Below are 16,213 nucleotides of genomic sequence, written 5' to 3'. Positions count from 1 at the left end.
TCTTTGAATATCACACTAACTGTACAAAAAAAAAAAAAAAAAAAAACAACAAAAAACTACTAACACTTCCCTTCTTAGACTTTACAGACCTGAAACTTGCCTTTAGTACTTATTCATTGTTGCTCTTAGTTGTGTAAATTGCTTCCTTGTCCTCATTTGTAAGTCGCTTTGGATAAAAGCGTCTGCTAAATGACTAAATGTAAATGTAAATGTAAATCTTTCCCATGATAACAATAAATAAAATTTGACTAGATATTTTTCACGACACTTCTATACAGCTTAAGGTGACATTTAAAAGCTTAACTAGGTTAATTAAGTTAACTAGGCAGGTTAGGGTAATTAGGCAAGTTATTCTATAACAATGGTTTGGTCTGTAGACTATCGAAAGCAAAAATAGCTTAAAGGGGCTAATAGTTTTGTCCTTAAAATGGTGTTTAAAAAATTAAAAACTGCTTTTATTCTAGCTGAAATAAAACAAATTAGACTTTCTCCAGAAGAAAAAATATTATCAGACATACTGGAGGAAATTTCCTTGCTCTGTTAAAAATCATTTGGGAAATATTTAATAAAGGAAAAAATTCAAAGGGGGCTAATTATTTTGACTTCAACTATATATATATATATATATATATATATATATATATATATATATATATATATATATATATATATATATATATATATTTTTTTTTTTTTTTTTTTTTTTTGCATAGCTTTTCACATTGAGTACGTTTACATAGACACCAATATCCCGATTTTAATACTATCAAGACAATTTTAATACTACCAAAGACTAGTGGATTTACGCGAGAACAGCAGATGTGAATGGCACTCGCAATAGAGATTTGAGATCTGAAAAAGTGTACATAGCGGCCTCTGGTGGATTCACGAAAACAAAAACTGGAAAAAATTGTCAAAAAAAATTGCGCTGTCCAGAAATGTATACAGGGGTACGTATCAATAATGAGCCTGGGTTGGCAATATCAAATTTTTTCCAATATCATGCAACCCTAAATTAAGCTTTTAAAAACAAAGTACGATTGGAATTGAGAATAAAACCCATACCTTTTGTCCTGCAGTGTTTCCAGACTTGATGATGATGAGAGTGTCTGGTGCTCGGCTCAGCAGCGAAACGACAGACTGACGGATTTTGGCCACTTCGTGCACATAGAATGTTAGAGGGTGAAAAACCAGGTGAGCAAAGAGTGTGAAGACGATCACTGCATGAGGACCCCCAGCTATTTCATCAATATCATTACTGATGTAGTGCAGGTCAGTGATCAGCATTTTTGTAAAGCGCAGAGGAACTCCGTGTGGCCCCCAGTGAACTATTATATTGTTTGTCAACTCAACAGCCATCAGGGGTCCACCTTTAGGAGGAGTGTGGAGGTCCATCCTTTTTATGCCTAATAAAGTAATAAAAATAAATAAAATGTACATTAGTCACACTGCTTTAATAATTATGTTGGCTTGAGAAAGACCAACATACTGCTATCTTACTTAAACATTATTTTTATTAATCTACTGAGACCAACTCTTGTCTCCTCTTCAGCTTTAATGCTACAAGCCCCAGATTTGGCCAAAAGCTGTGTTCTGCATTTGATTTTGTTGCTGTATATTTTCAGGTTTATCAGACTTATAGTTTTCCAATAAATATTTTTAAGCATTTGTAAAAAAAAAAAAAGCCACAATTTACTTAAAGTCCACATTTTATATTGATATGGAAAGCCATTCATAAGGTCCAGTTTTCTTTACTGATATGGCAAGTTATTTCTGCATGTACCCTTTCACACTTCTTAGGCATTATATTTTCAATAAAATGTGGCAAGCCATTTTTACACAATGTTAAAGTCCAGATTTTGACTGTCATAGAGACATCACGGTTTATTTATATCACTCATATTGGCAAGAAGCTTTGATGTATCGTCACTAAGCTGTTAATTTTCCAACTAGCAGCAAAACAGACTAACCTAGTAACCATTTAAAAACAGCAATATTAATATCTCTACATCAGAACATCAAAGGGGCCCGGGTATTGTTTCATTTACCTCATGCTAGCTAGCAAAATGGGACTTCCTGTGTCTTATGCGTGGTAACAATAATTAGCCACATGCTAAAACGATATGCTATTAATGATTATCTAAGTGCAAGAACATGCTAGAAATGCAGACTAAGTATTAGGATTTGATCTAACATGTAAATGATGGTTAGCATTTAGCAATCCAGTATGCATTAGCAACTGCTTAGCAACCAGCAATGCCACAAACATTTTAGCAACTGTCTAGCAACCACTTATCAACCTCTGTGCTTGGCTTTCTCAAGACAACATCAGTTCGTCAACAAACTTTAGGTTCTAGTTTATCATCTAGTTTTGCAAAGCTGCTATTGCACACATACAAAACTACCAAAACTATTCTGCCACTTAATTCAGTTCAATTAATCTGTATCTTCTATAGCACTTTTACAATGTAGATTGTGTCAAAGCAGCTTAACATAGAAGAGGTTTTAAATTTTCTAGATGAACTTAATTTGTTAATGTTACACCTAAGGGGTTTATTAATAATTTTTTAATACACTCTTTTTCTTCCTAATAGAAATTAGTCATTGTGGATGAAATGAAAGCCACTTTACCCCCCTAAAAAATACATTTTAAATATAAATATACATTATTTTTTCTGCAGGTTCCACCAAGTCAAATTTAAGCCTTTTAAAGACCTTTTTAAGACTACGAAGAATTACATTTCAGACGTATATATGGCTAAACACTAAAGATATTTTTTAAAGGCTCAGCAGAAAAAAATGTACATGCACCATCCAAAACAAGCAGACCCTAAATATATACATACTTTTTTTCCACAAACCTGAAAAAAATCTTTAATAACTAAATGCATGAACAACAGACTTCTTAATATTAGTTATAAATATATAGTTTTGCTGAAAGTATTTAATGTTGGCAATTGAATGCATGTTGTATCGATTGGGTAGCTTTTAAAGCCTCGTTTAAAATGATTTAAGACCTACAAGACAATATTTCAGTGCATTTAAGGCCTACAATTTTGTTTTTGAAATATAAGACTTTTTAAAATCCCACTGACACTCTGTAGAAGTTTGTAACACCATGAGGTTTATATTTTATTTACAGTATACTGTATTCCATGCTTTAAAGTCCTAAATAGTGTCATTTATATCACATAATAACTTGCCTGGCACCTTTCTCTCTAAACTCTCGAACCACTGTCTTGTGGTGGAGTCTCCCATCAAATAGACAATCTTGTTTTTAAGGCAATTTCCAGTTTGTGTAGAATTGAACTGTTGGGTTTTGCACACAAAAGACTTCCAGACATCATTCAGATAGAAACCTGCAGGTACTGGTGTCGTCAGACCAGGTCTGCATCTCTCCGTTCTGTCTAAAGCAAAGAAAACAGGAAAGAGTTATGCAAATTTCCTTTTTTTATCATAAGCACATTTGTTTTTAGTTAATTTCTGTCCTGATAAATGAACATACCATTGTTTTTTGTGTTGGGAAGGACATTTATGATTTGTGTGTCTCCGTTAATGCCAACATTTGTTAGTTTTCTGTGGAAAAAAAATATGTAAAACACATTCTATACTATTCTACAATTCTTTTACAAATTTGTTTTGAATCCTTTCCCAGCTTACTTTGTGAAAATTTGCTTCTCAAAAGCATCTAATGGGTTTTCCAGACCTCCTCTTGAGTGATAAACCAGTTTGTCACAAGAAAGTTTCTTAGGTCTCTCACAGTGCCACACTGTCCCCGTTTTTATATCCTTATACTCGCAGCAGCAGTTGCCTTTAATCCAGCTCCCATTTCCACCCCACTTAAGGTTACACTGTACTACTTCACTGATCCTGGCTTTATTGGGTCCTGGTCCTTCAAAGTGTCCGTTATAGTGACTGCGTGTGAATGAGGACTCCCTGTATTTTTTCAGAATCTGCACAACCTCACTGGAGTGCTCTAGACGAACAGAGACTTGTGCCTGACCTTCCCAGGGCAGAAGAAGAGAAGCAGAGTAAGTCCCGTTACGATGATCCACAACCTCTCCATACACACTCGCCTTCAAGAAGAATAGAGAGGATTAAATGTAATGAAGAAAGCTAATCTCTTACAATTCAGGGGCTAACCAACAGAGCGTCAAAATCCAAACAAATCTAGAGGACTAATTGAAATCAGAGTTAATTTTGAACTCTGATATGTGACCCAACATGTTTGAAGATTAGTCACCACGCTGGTCAAATTAAAACACTAAATTTGCCAGTGTTCAGTTTCATTGTCCAACCCCTGTTTGTAAAGGTTTCATAAACGTATTAAGAAGACTCCCCTCAACAAAGTCATGTTAACTACAGTACAATAATCTTGTCAATTTGTCTTGACTTCATACATTTATGGCAAATGTCTTTATATTTATTCATTTGTACATTTATTATGGGAAAATATTTGAAGCATACACACCTTCAGCTTTGAATTGAACAGCTTAACTTTGAAAAAATCTCCTCCGTATCTTTTTAGTTTATTCTTGTGGTCTCTGGCAGTGATAGTAAGCAGGATCTTTTCTCCCACGCTGTAATTCTGATTGAGTCGCACAATAGAGAACTTTGAGTGGACTGGACTTGTGCTCACACTCAGCTCAGTGATTTCTTGATCTGGACTGGGCCATTCCAGGGCCTTCTGCAGTCTTTCCCACTCTTCCTCACTGATTCCCATATCGTGTGCGGAAATTGTGGATGAAGAATTCGTTTTTATGAATTTTCTAGCATCACGTCTTGGAATGGGGGGCTGGAATGGTTTTGTCTGATGATCATTCTCTATTAATCTCCACAATGCCTGAAAGACAATGAATTAAATGTTTAGCTTTATCAAAAAAAAAAAAAAGTATGATCACAAAAAACTACGTTAAATGTCTACTCCTAATCAAACAAATACATATCAACCAGTCCTCATCTTTGTCATGACTAACTGACATTAGCAAGACTTTATCACGAGGCTTTATAAATGTGTCATGAACATTTTTCTGTTCATGTCTTCAGTGCAACAAACTATAATTGTCATTAAAATGTCTCATTAAACATGTCATTACCCTGTCAAACAAGTTTTTGTTTACTATTTAATGACAAATCCAGCTTGTACCACTGTAGTTGAGGTGACCCCTAATTAATAAGCGACTAAGCAGAAAGAAAATTAATTAATAAATGTTTGTTATTTATGTGCCATCACACACTTTTCTTATGTATTATTGAACTGCTCATTTATCAATCACAATTAGACAATTCTTTCACACTCTTTATTTATTTTTATTGAAATGCATATTTTATGATGTTGTGGCAGTGTACTCATTGTTTATGTTGGATTTAAAGCCATTGTGCAGCGATACACGGAACTGTCCAGTCAAGTGGTCATTCTTTAATAACAACTAACAGACATGGCTATTAAGCAGTCAGCAACAGGGTCCAGAACTATTTTCTTTTATAAGAAAACTGTATGACATGTAACATTCAGTGATTATGTAGTTTAGAGTGTTAGGGGTGAATTCAGGTTCAGGTCAAAGTAGTTTCTCATGTATTTTGTAAATAAAATCTCATCAATTTCATTTTAAATCTGAAGTAGCGCACTTAAAGTAGATTGAGCCCCTGAAACGTAAAATGCCTCTGTTTATTATCTGCTGTGTGGAAGTTAGACTATCTTAACTATTAATGTTCAATGCAAAATCTTTAAAGAAATATTTTGTTTCTGATAGCAGTGCTAGTGTATTTTCTGTGTTTGGCCTTTATATGGCAGTGTTGTGCAACTAATACTCATTTGCAGCAGGGATGTTTGCTGTGATGTAGACTCTGTGCCTGCACTTTCATTAACAATGGAGATGCATGTGAAACATCTGATATGACATCACACAGATCATCTGATTCTCACATGTGATTCGTAATGCAAACAAAACCAAGAACTTTCTTGATTAGAAAAAAATGAATATAACTGGACACTTTAACGCAGTACAATGTTTAGTGGCTAAAAGTGATGCCTGGAGGAAACTTTTAATGACTCCAAAGGTTCTCACTTGCTTTCCTTTGGCTTAGTCCTTGCTTTATTATGGGTTGCCTCAGCGTAATGAACCTCCGATTACTCTGGCGCATGTATTTTATACAGTATAAAATACTTATTATATGTATTTTGACCACACCCACCCCTAAACCTAATCCTGGGAAACCTGTGGCAAACCAAAAGCCCTTAATACTGTAAGTATTATTTCTTGGGCAGAAGGCATGTACTTGTAAACCACCATAGTGTGTGTGTGTGTTATATGTTAAATAATATTTATTGGTAAAGAGAAAACTTAAACTTGCCAATGGTATCAGAAATAAATATAAAAAAAACATAACTTGTAATGGAAGATGAGGGTTATTTTACTGTAAAGAAATACAGATACTGTATAAAAAGCAAAGACTTTTTAATTTGCCATTTATCCCTAAAGAAATCTATACACTCACCGGCCACTTTATTAGGTACAATGGGGAAGAAAGGTGATTTAAGTGACTTTGAACATGGCATGGTTGGTGCCAGATGAGCTGGTCTGAGTTTTTCAGAAACTGCTGATCTACTGGGATTTTCACGCACAACCATCTCTAGGGTTTACAGTCAGAGAATGGTCCGAAAAAGAGAAAATATCCAATGAGCGGCAGTTCTGTGGGCGCAAATGCCTTGTTGATGCCAGAGGTCAGAGGAGAATGGCCAGACTGGTTGGAGCTGATAGAAAGGCAACAGTAACTCAAATAACCACTCGTTACAACCAAGGTATGCAAAAGAGCATCTGTGAACGCACAACATGTCCAACCTTGAGGCGGATGGGCTACAGCAGCAGAAGACCACACCGGGTGCCACTCCTTCAGCTAAGAAAAGCAAACTGAGGCTACAATTCGCACAGGCTCAACAAAATTGGACAATAGAAGATTGGAAAACCGTTGCCTGGTCTGATGAGTCTCCATTTCTGCTGCAACATTCGAATGGCTGGGTCAGAATTTAGCATCAACTACATGAAAGCACGGCACTAGCGAGAGAAATTTGAGATCTCCAAAAGAGTACACAGATTGGCCTCTGGTGGATTCGTGAAAACAAAAACTGCAAAAAATTGTATCTCTTGGGAGGTTTTTGGCACTCTCCAGAAATGTATATAGGGGTACATAATCAGAATGAGCCTGAGTTGCAACATACAGTCATTACAGGCATACAAAGTAGCAATTTGATGTATGTTTTTCATGAACTCACCATACAGCTGATCGTCAATAAACAAATACAAAGATAGGTCAACCTGTGAACTAAAAGGAAACCATGATGAGTTCCAATTTACAGATGTCACATTAATGATTAATAATTGATTTGGATATGCTATCATTAATTTTAAAAGTAAACATCTATCAATCAATCAATCAATCAATCAACCAATCAATCAATCAATCAATCAATCTTTATATTTTTTTCTAATCATATTAATCAATCACTGTAAACTCCTGATAAATTATTTACCTGAAAGAGCAGCTGTGGGTTGAATGCACATGTTCACATTTAACACTGTTCGACTTATTATGAAATATCAAGTAACAAGCATCATTTTTGTTTTATGAGGTTGGGGTGTTTCTGGAACGCCAAGCCTGCTGTAAGTGAAGTGTATACATTAATAATTTTCTTCATTTTTCATGAGATGGTGTATATAAAAACAAAACAAAGTCTGTTATTGTCATTCTTTCAAAATCTGATGCGTATATGACAGTAATGCACCTTTCCTTTTCATCTAATCATTGCAGTAAAAAAAAAAAAAAAGTTAAATGTCATTGTAAGGACAGATTTCATTTATATGTAATCATTTAGCAGACACTCTTATCCAAAACGACTCCCAGATATGAATCAAAGTCGTCTAATAATGCAGTATACAGTTATAGCTCACACTTTACAGTCATTCATTCATTCATTCATTAATTTTCCTTCTGCTTAGTCTCTTTATTAGTCTTGGAATTAACCACCAACTTATTCAGCATATGTTTTACACAGCGGATGCCCTTCCAGCCATAACCCAGTATTGGGAAACACCTACACATTCTCATTCACAAACATACACTATTGCCAGTTTAGCTTATTCAAATCACCTATACCACATGTCTTTGGACTGTGGGGAAGAACGGAGCACCCGGAGGAAACCCACGTGAACACGGGGAGAACATGCAAACTAACCACTAAGCCACCATGCAATACAGTATTATTTGCAGTATCTACATGTATTCATCTTTGTTGTTATTTTGATAATACAGTGGTTAGTTCTTAATAACTCATGGTCATTAACTAATAATAATAAGAACAACTTGTATTTTAATAAGACGTTAGTATATGTTGAATCATGATTATTAATAAATGCTGTACAAGTCAGTAGCTCATTCTTAGTTCATGTTAGTAAATACAATAACTAGCATTAACTGACAGAGCCTTATTGTAAAGTGTGACCACGTTGCAAATATTTAAAGTAGACACAATAGCAAGTAGGAAGTGTTAGTGTAAGAGGGTATCTTTATATATCCCAGAAAACTGTCAATATTAATAAGTTAATTAATTTTAAGAGAAATAATAAAAAAAAACGTAATTGAGAAGTGATTGTTGATGTTAGAACTAGTTGATAGATAGACAGACAGACAGACAGACAGACAGACAGATAGATTTATAGGGTTATTAGTAATATATAGTAACCTTTGTAAAGAGATACACTGCGCTCATATGTGGATTTTTTGCTTGTACAAAAATGACCAAGCCACTTTTACTAAATCCTTGTAGACCAGTCATCATTGTCACGCTGATCTTGTCAGTTTCTTTTCTATCCTTTTTAGCATTGAGCAATTTTAAATCTACAGTCAGAGAACAGTATACACAAAATATTAAGTTTAAGTTAATATCACTATCAATGTATTTACTTAACTCATAGTTGTTAAAATTTATTTCTAAAAGAATAATTTAACTTTGGTTCAAACTTTAAAGTTTAATTTAAGCAACATCTAAATATTTATTGTGGAAGAGTATATATATATATTCATATATATATATATATATATATATATATATATATATATATATATATATATATATATATATATATATATATATATATATATATATATATATATATATATATATATATATATATATATATATATATATATTTACACAAAGTAAAATATTGTTTACTATATAGACCATTCATTACTGTTATTATTTTATTTTACTTTGCTATAGATTTTTATTTTGGATTTATATAGTTTATATAGTTTAAATCAGAATTATTAACCCCCCGTTTTAAATATTTCCCAAATGATGTTCAACAGAGCAATGACATTTTCACAGTATGTCTGGTAATATTTTTTCTTTTGGAGAAAGTCTTTTTTTTTTAATTTCGGCTAGAATAAAAGCAGTTTAGAATAAACTGCTTTTAGAACAAACACCTTAGAACAAACCATCGTTATACAATAACTTGCCTAATTACTCTAACCTGCTTAGTTAACCTAATTAACCTAGTTAAGCCTTTAAATGTCACCTTAAGCTATATAGAAGTGTCTTGAAAAATATCTAGTCAAATATTATTCACTGTCATCATGGCAAAAAATAAAATAAATCAGTTATTAGAAATGAGTTATTACAGTTACTGTATATATACAAAGTATAGTTAGAAAATATAGCAAAAAAAAAAGCCCACATTCACTCCACGTACACTCAGAAGTAAAATATTGTTTTTATAGTCTTCTCTATTAGACTTTTTTGAGTAGACAATTAAGCATTGGCAGGCAGCGCATTACACTGTTTCAGCTGTCTCGTAAATGTATTAATCCACCTCTTCAAACCATGATATTGACACCACACCAATAGAAGCCATAAATATTACAGAGAAATGCAGTCTAACAAGGTATTGCATCACAGGCAAGTATCTCATGTAATAAGAACGAATACTATTACTAAAGCAAGAAACAGACTGTCATAATATCAAATGTCATTGCTTTATATGCCAGCAAATACCTCCTGTAGCATGTGTGTTGAAATTTTTCTTTAGCTGAATGATTAAAAGATTTATTTATTTATTTATTTATTTATTTATTTATCTATCTATCTATTTATTCTTTCACAGTCAGTCATAGAGAAAACATTTTCCATTAAAAACATTTAGGTTTTGTTATAATGAGACAGTAAGGTACAAAACAACAACACTAATATTAATAATAATGATAATGCTAATAAAAAATAATAATATAACAACAACAATACAATTCCTTTTGGATGCTTGTAGATGAAAAAGTTGTGCCTTAATTAGCTGTAATATGTCTCCCTGATGCTAAAATGAACTGTTATTTTTAGGCTGTTGTGCAATTTTGGCGTATGCCATATGACGGCATTTGGTGTATTGAGCATCTCAACTGTTTTGTTGTTCACTGACATGATGAGGAGAGGGAGTTTGAGTTGGAGAAAGCGCCGGTGTATTTCCACTGGCTGCGTTGAAGGGGAGGGTCTTCATTACCCCCTGACCGAGACTGAACGCTTCCAGTACAGTAGAGCCGGAGACAGACGCCACATCGGCCAAAAACAGACGCGCATCATCACCACACGCGACAGGAAAACAGAACGCCGGCGGATGCTTGGGGAGTAATGAAGGCATCCCGAGCGCATTCATAACGCGACGCGGATATGAGGTACTACTAATGTCTTATTCTCCATCCCCGCTGGAACAACATTATATGCAAATAATGCAATAAGGATGCATCAGTCGATATTGATGTGCGTACGGACGGACGGACATGTTATTGTGAACATCTGAGGTGTTTATTTCTGAGGACTGAGGGGAGATTCTGCGCACTGCAGTAACGCTACATTCAGCCATGCACGCGATTGGACTGTGGATGTGATGGATATTGAATATTTGCTGGCAAACGAGGAGATCACATTTGTGTTTTCAGTGAGAGCAAAGTTTGCTTGCACGAAGACATAATTTGGTGTTTGTGTGCTCGTTCATCGTGCTCGAGTGGATCAAAACCACTCTATTTTTTTCCAACAGATGAGAAGCAACCAGTTCTTACAACTTCAGTTGCCTGCTTTGGGGGAAAAGAATGGTGTTTATGACAGAAATCTCAAAACCTATCGCAATCATTCCACTAAGATAATCACCCAGCCTGGAATCGTAATGAAAGTGCTGCGGAGGAAAAGAATCATATTGTTTATAGCCTATTTTCTGCTGCTAGTTCTCACAATGCTCAACTTGGCTAACTATAGGTGGACTAAAGAGCCTCAACAGTGTAACGTCCAGATGAGAAGCACTCCTTATCAGGGCAGATCAGACATGCGGTTCCTTTACAGGCCATCGCTTGCTAAGAAGAGACAGCTTGTGTATGTTTTGACCACATGGAGGTCCGGCTCATCGTTTTTCGGAGAGTTATTTAATCAGCACCCTGAGGTATTCTTTCTGTATGAACCGATGTGGCACATCTGGCAGAAACTATACCCGGGTGATGCTGTGTCCTTACAGGGAGCAGCGAGGGACATGCTGAGCTCGCTGTACCGCTGTGATCTTTCAGTCTTTCAGCTGTACAACAGCCCTGGGGGAAAAAACTTCACCTCGCTTGGACTTTTTGGTGCCACTCTTAATAAAGTCATCTGCTCGTACCCTCTTTGTTCTGCTTACAGAAAAGACGTGGTCGGCATGGTGGATGACAAAGTGTGCAAAAAGTGTCCTCCGCAAAGCCTTAGGCTTTTAGAGGAAGAATGCCTTAAGTACAACACTATAGTCATTAAAGGCGTGCGGGTTCTGGACGTCAACGTTTTGGCGCCACTGATGGAGGATCCATCTCTGGATCTGAAGGTGATTCACCTCGTGCGAGATCCCAGAGCCGTCGCCAACTCCAGGATCAAATCAAGGCACGGGTTGATCCGTGAGAACTTACAGGTGGTCCGAAGCAGGGATCCCAAACTCCGTAGGATACACTTTGTAGATCCCGGCCACAAAATCAGCAAGAAAGACGGTGCAGATTATCATTCAGTTGGAGCCATGGAGGTGATTTGTGACCGGACGTACAGGAGCCTGAGAACTGCCTTAAATCCGCCAGCCTGGCTGAAAGGGAAATACCTAGCAGTGCGCTATGAGGATCTGGTGGACAACCCAGTCAAAACACTCCGGAATGTTTATCAATTTGCTAATATCAGTGCCAATCTTGACATTGAGTCCTTCGCTCTTAACATGACGAACGGCACAAGTTCTTCCTCAAAGCCATTTATTGTTTCAGCCAGGAATGCGACTCAGGCGGCCAGTGCGTGGAGAACAGTGTTGAGTATTCAGCAGATCAAACAAGTAGAGGAGTACTGCCATCATGCCATGGCCATCCTGGGATATGAACATGTTAGAACAGCCGGAGAAGCAAAAGACTTGAGTAAATCTTTATTGACTGCCTCCAAACTGTGACAGAGTTTTATTTTCACTCATTCAAATGTTCACTTGAATCCAGTTGTGCAACCGCGGAGTTGTGCTTTTGAATGATTGCACAATCTCATTATGGAAGCTTTTTTTGTGGTCATTCAACAGCACTGTTGCTTTTCCAAATAGACCTGTAGATATTTGATACAGCAGCATCTGTGAACCACAACTGGTGTGTGCATACCAAACGTTGCGTTGCTCTTTATTTGTTCTTTCGAAATGGATGCTTAAAGTTGTTTGGAATGTTCTAGATCAGTTTTTTTAGTTTCAGTTAATTTGCTGTGTACACAAAAATGAAATGACAATGAGCAACAGAAATACTGATCAAGCAGAGTGCGGGTAATGCTATTTCTTTAGAATCAACTGAAAGACAATCATTACATTTCACAATCTCCACATAACTTTATGAATGTCAGTGTTATGTGTTATGTAAGGCATTTTTCTCATTTTACCAAATAAAAAAGTTAAAGCGATGCTTTGCAAAATCTTAATTTGCTGCTTAGTTCTAGACTGAGTTGGTCAAGAAAGACTCAGAGTTCACTTTAGGTTTGCTTTTATCATATAAATACAGGAATAGTAACCTACAGCTGTTTAATCTCAATTATATAAGTTTACAAGTCAAGTACGTTACATAAAAGTGTTCGTTTTTTGGACTTTAGAAAGTAGGGAAAATAATAATCACCACAGCTTTCATTTACTGTAATTTATAAAAGAAAATTTTGGTAAATATTTCATTTATTCATTCATTCATTGATTTTCTTGTCGGCTTAGTCCCTTTATTAATCTGGAGTCGCCACAGCCGATTGAACCGTTAACTTATCCAGCAAGTTTCTACGCAGCGGTTGCCCTTCCAGCCGCAACCCATCACTGGGAAATATTTCATTTATTATAGAAAAATAATAATTCATGGCATAATTAAAAACTGGATTTAACCCCAAAAATAACATCTATTTGCATTTTTTTTAACTTTATACTTTGCCACTGTACTTCAAAATATTTAGTCTTTACCCATTTGTAAGCAAAATGTTTTTAATAATTTAAAATATAAAAAAATGGTAGTATGATCACTTATTATTTTTCATATTTTGTTAAATACATAGCTTTATTAAGCTGAATGACAATTATTTCACTCCTATTTCAACATTTTATTAACATTTAAGGAGAAAATGAGAATTCTGACATCATTCACTTGTTTCAAACTTGACTGACTTTCTTTCGTCTTTTCTAAAAAAGAAATAGAAAACCTGTAACTACTGACTTCCATATTTGTTTTTCAATGGTTACAGGTTTTCAACATTATTTAAAATATCTTCTTTTGTGTTCAACAGAAGAAAGAAACTCGGTAACACTTTATTTTGATGGTCCATTTAAGTATTAGTAGACTGCCTGCTTTATATTTGTAGATTCTGCTCCTTCAACAGACATTTAACTGACTTTAAGAAACTTTGCGAGTACATGTAACTTACACTAACTCTAACCCCAACCCCAACAGTCTACTTATAATCTAATGAGAATTAGTTGCAATGTAATTTAAATTAAACAAAAGGACCATCAAAATAAAGTGAGACCAGAATCTCAAACTGGTTTAAAACATATAAAGGCTGAATGAATGACAGAATTTTCATTTCTGGATGAACTGTCCCTTTAGGAAGAACCAATGCTTGCATTTAATATGCTTTGTATAATGTAAATTCACTTTGTTTTACATCTAATTTGAAAACAAACACCAAAATAGGGGTTCTTTTCTTTAACACATGAACAGTACTGCACTTTTTTTGAGTAATCCATATATTTCAGTAAGTTCTTTTAGCTCAAGTGCATTCAGTGCACACCGTGAGAGCTCTTCTTTCTGCTTCACTGTCCTATATTGTTCAAAAATATCATATTGATCTGCTTTTGAACTTTAGGGATGGGAAAGGAAGTGAGACAACACTGAAGTTATCGAACAGGCATTCAAACAGAGCTTAAAGGGATAGTTCACCCCAAAAAAGTATGAACATTTCCTCTCAGTTTCTTCACTCTCAAATGGTTCTACACTTTTATAAGTTTCCTTTTTATATTGAACACAATAGAAGACACTCTGAAGAATGTTGGAATAAAACATCTATGGACATCCATAGCGGGAATAAAAAATACTACGAAAGTCAATGGATTTTTACTTCAACTTTCTTATATTTTTGTTCAATAAAAGAAAGAAACTTGAACATGGTTGGAAAAAATGGTGGATGAGTAAATGATGACAGAATTTTAATTTTAATTTTTTTGGGTGAACTGTCCCTTTAAAAAAGATCAAAATGGCATCCTCAAGCAAAAATGAATTATTTTTGAAAAGTGTTTTTTTGGTAAATCTTTTATTATACTGTAAGTCCTTGTTTAGATTCATGCTGACTTTCTTTCTCAGTCCAGGTCAATCTTATACTGCTTCTATAATATACAGATCGGGACTCTGTGGAGGTCATTTATCAGCTGTTTTCTCCTAAAACAGGATTTCTCTTTTGAGCAGTGTGCTTGGGATCATTATCATGCTGGAAAATAAAACCTTTACCAATGAGGTGCTGCTGACATGATGGATTGAAGTATGACATGATGGATTAAAAGCTGTCTGCACTTTTCACCGTTAACAATCCTATCAGTCTGGACAGCTTTTTTCCTCCTGTCTATTGCTGGTTATCACTATGTCAGAAATTTGAAATTAGCATGTCACTACTGAACTTAGTGGCACTGATCCTCTTATCAGCTTAAAGAGATAGTTCACACAAAAAGGAACATAATTTACTCATATTTGTTTAAACATTGAGTTTCTTTCTTCTGTTATTCACAAAATAAGACATTCTGAAGAAATCTGGAAAGTTGTTGCCATTGACTTTCATAGTGTTAGTTTGTTTTCTACTATGCATGTCAGTAGCTGCGTTTCTATCCACAGTATTTTTTTATGTGCATTTTGGATATGTGCATAAAAAAAATCGGTTGATGGAAACGTCATAATGTGCATAACTTAACTACATAAACTACGATGGAAACACTTTTACCGATCAAATTCCAGTATGCGCATTAAGAAATGAATGTGATTTTGTTATAAAAGATCATGTGGCGATAAAAATGTGTGTTAATGGATAAATCAGCAGGCTGAGCACAGTTGGGCACTTTTGTTACTGTAAAATAAAGGACATTAAATTAGGGAAATTTACTGTAAAATAAAGGACATTAAATGACGGAAATTTACTGTAAAATAAAGGACATTAAATTAGGGAAATTTACTGTAAAATAAAGGACATTAAATGACGGAAATTTACTGTAAAATAAAGGATATTAAATGACGGAAATTTACTGTAAAATAAAGGACATTAAATTACAGAAATTTACTGTAAAATAAAGGATATTAAATTTTGGAAATTTAGTGTAAAATAAAGGACATTAAATTACGGAAATTTACTGTTAAATAAAGGACATTAAATTACGGAAATGTTCTGTAAAATAAAGGACATTATATTACGGAAATTTACTGTAAAATAAAGGACATTAAATCACAGAAATTTACTGTAAAATAAAGGACATTAAATTACAGACATTTACTGTAAAATAAAGGACATTAAAATACAGAAATTTACTGTAAAATAAAGGACATTAAATTATGGAAATTTACTGTAAAATAAAGGACATTAAATCACAGAAATTTACTGCAAAATAAAGGACATTAAATTACAGACATCTACTGTAAA

General features: G+C 34.6%; 3 protein-coding genes across 5 annotated transcripts in view; 2 read left to right on the top strand and 1 right to left on the bottom strand.

The window, feature by feature from the left end:
* Window positions 1-16,213, top strand: part of gpr158a (G protein-coupled receptor 158a) — a 741,191-nt gene that overhangs the window by 708,752 nt on the left and 16,226 nt on the right. The window lies entirely within an intron of this gene.
* si:dkey-105h11.2 overlaps window positions 1-16,213 on the bottom strand; it is a 28,400-nt gene that overhangs the window by 1,395 nt on the left and 10,792 nt on the right. The window contains exons 1-7 of one of the 3 annotated variants that reach the window (XM_017353979.4): window positions 7,532-7,566; window positions 7,274-7,323; window positions 4,472-4,843; window positions 3,661-4,076; window positions 3,506-3,576; window positions 3,204-3,407; window positions 1,066-1,406 (exon numbers count right to left, since the gene is read on the bottom strand). In XM_017353979.4, the coding sequence (XP_017209468.2) occupies window positions 1,066-1,406; window positions 3,204-3,407; window positions 3,506-3,576; window positions 3,661-4,076; window positions 4,472-4,843; window positions 7,274-7,323; window positions 7,532-7,562 (1,485 nt within the window). In that variant the 5' untranslated portion in view covers window positions 7,563-7,566. Of the gene's footprint in view, window positions 1-1,065; window positions 1,407-1,868; window positions 2,545-2,704; window positions 3,408-3,505; window positions 3,577-3,660; window positions 4,077-4,471; window positions 4,844-7,273; window positions 7,324-7,531; window positions 7,567-16,213 lie in introns of those variants that run through there. The other 2 variants (XM_068217145.2, XR_012399681.1) reach the window with 2 other exon arrangements.
* chst2b (carbohydrate (N-acetylglucosamine-6-O) sulfotransferase 2b) lies at window positions 10,576-12,967 on the top strand. The gene has a single exon (XM_001923569.7). It carries the CDS (start codon window positions 11,085-11,087, stop codon window positions 12,480-12,482), a length of 1,398 nt encoding a protein of 465 aa, XP_001923604.2. The 5' UTR covers window positions 10,576-11,084; the 3' UTR covers window positions 12,483-12,967.

Source organism: Danio rerio, chromosome 24 (assembly GCF_049306965.1).
Source record: "Danio rerio strain Tuebingen ecotype United States chromosome 24, GRCz12tu, whole genome shotgun sequence".
Lineage (NCBI taxonomy): Eukaryota > Metazoa > Chordata > Actinopteri > Cypriniformes > Danionidae > Danio > Danio rerio.
Note: the sequence above shows the minus strand (reverse complement) of the source record. Positions and strands in the feature narration are given on the sequence as shown.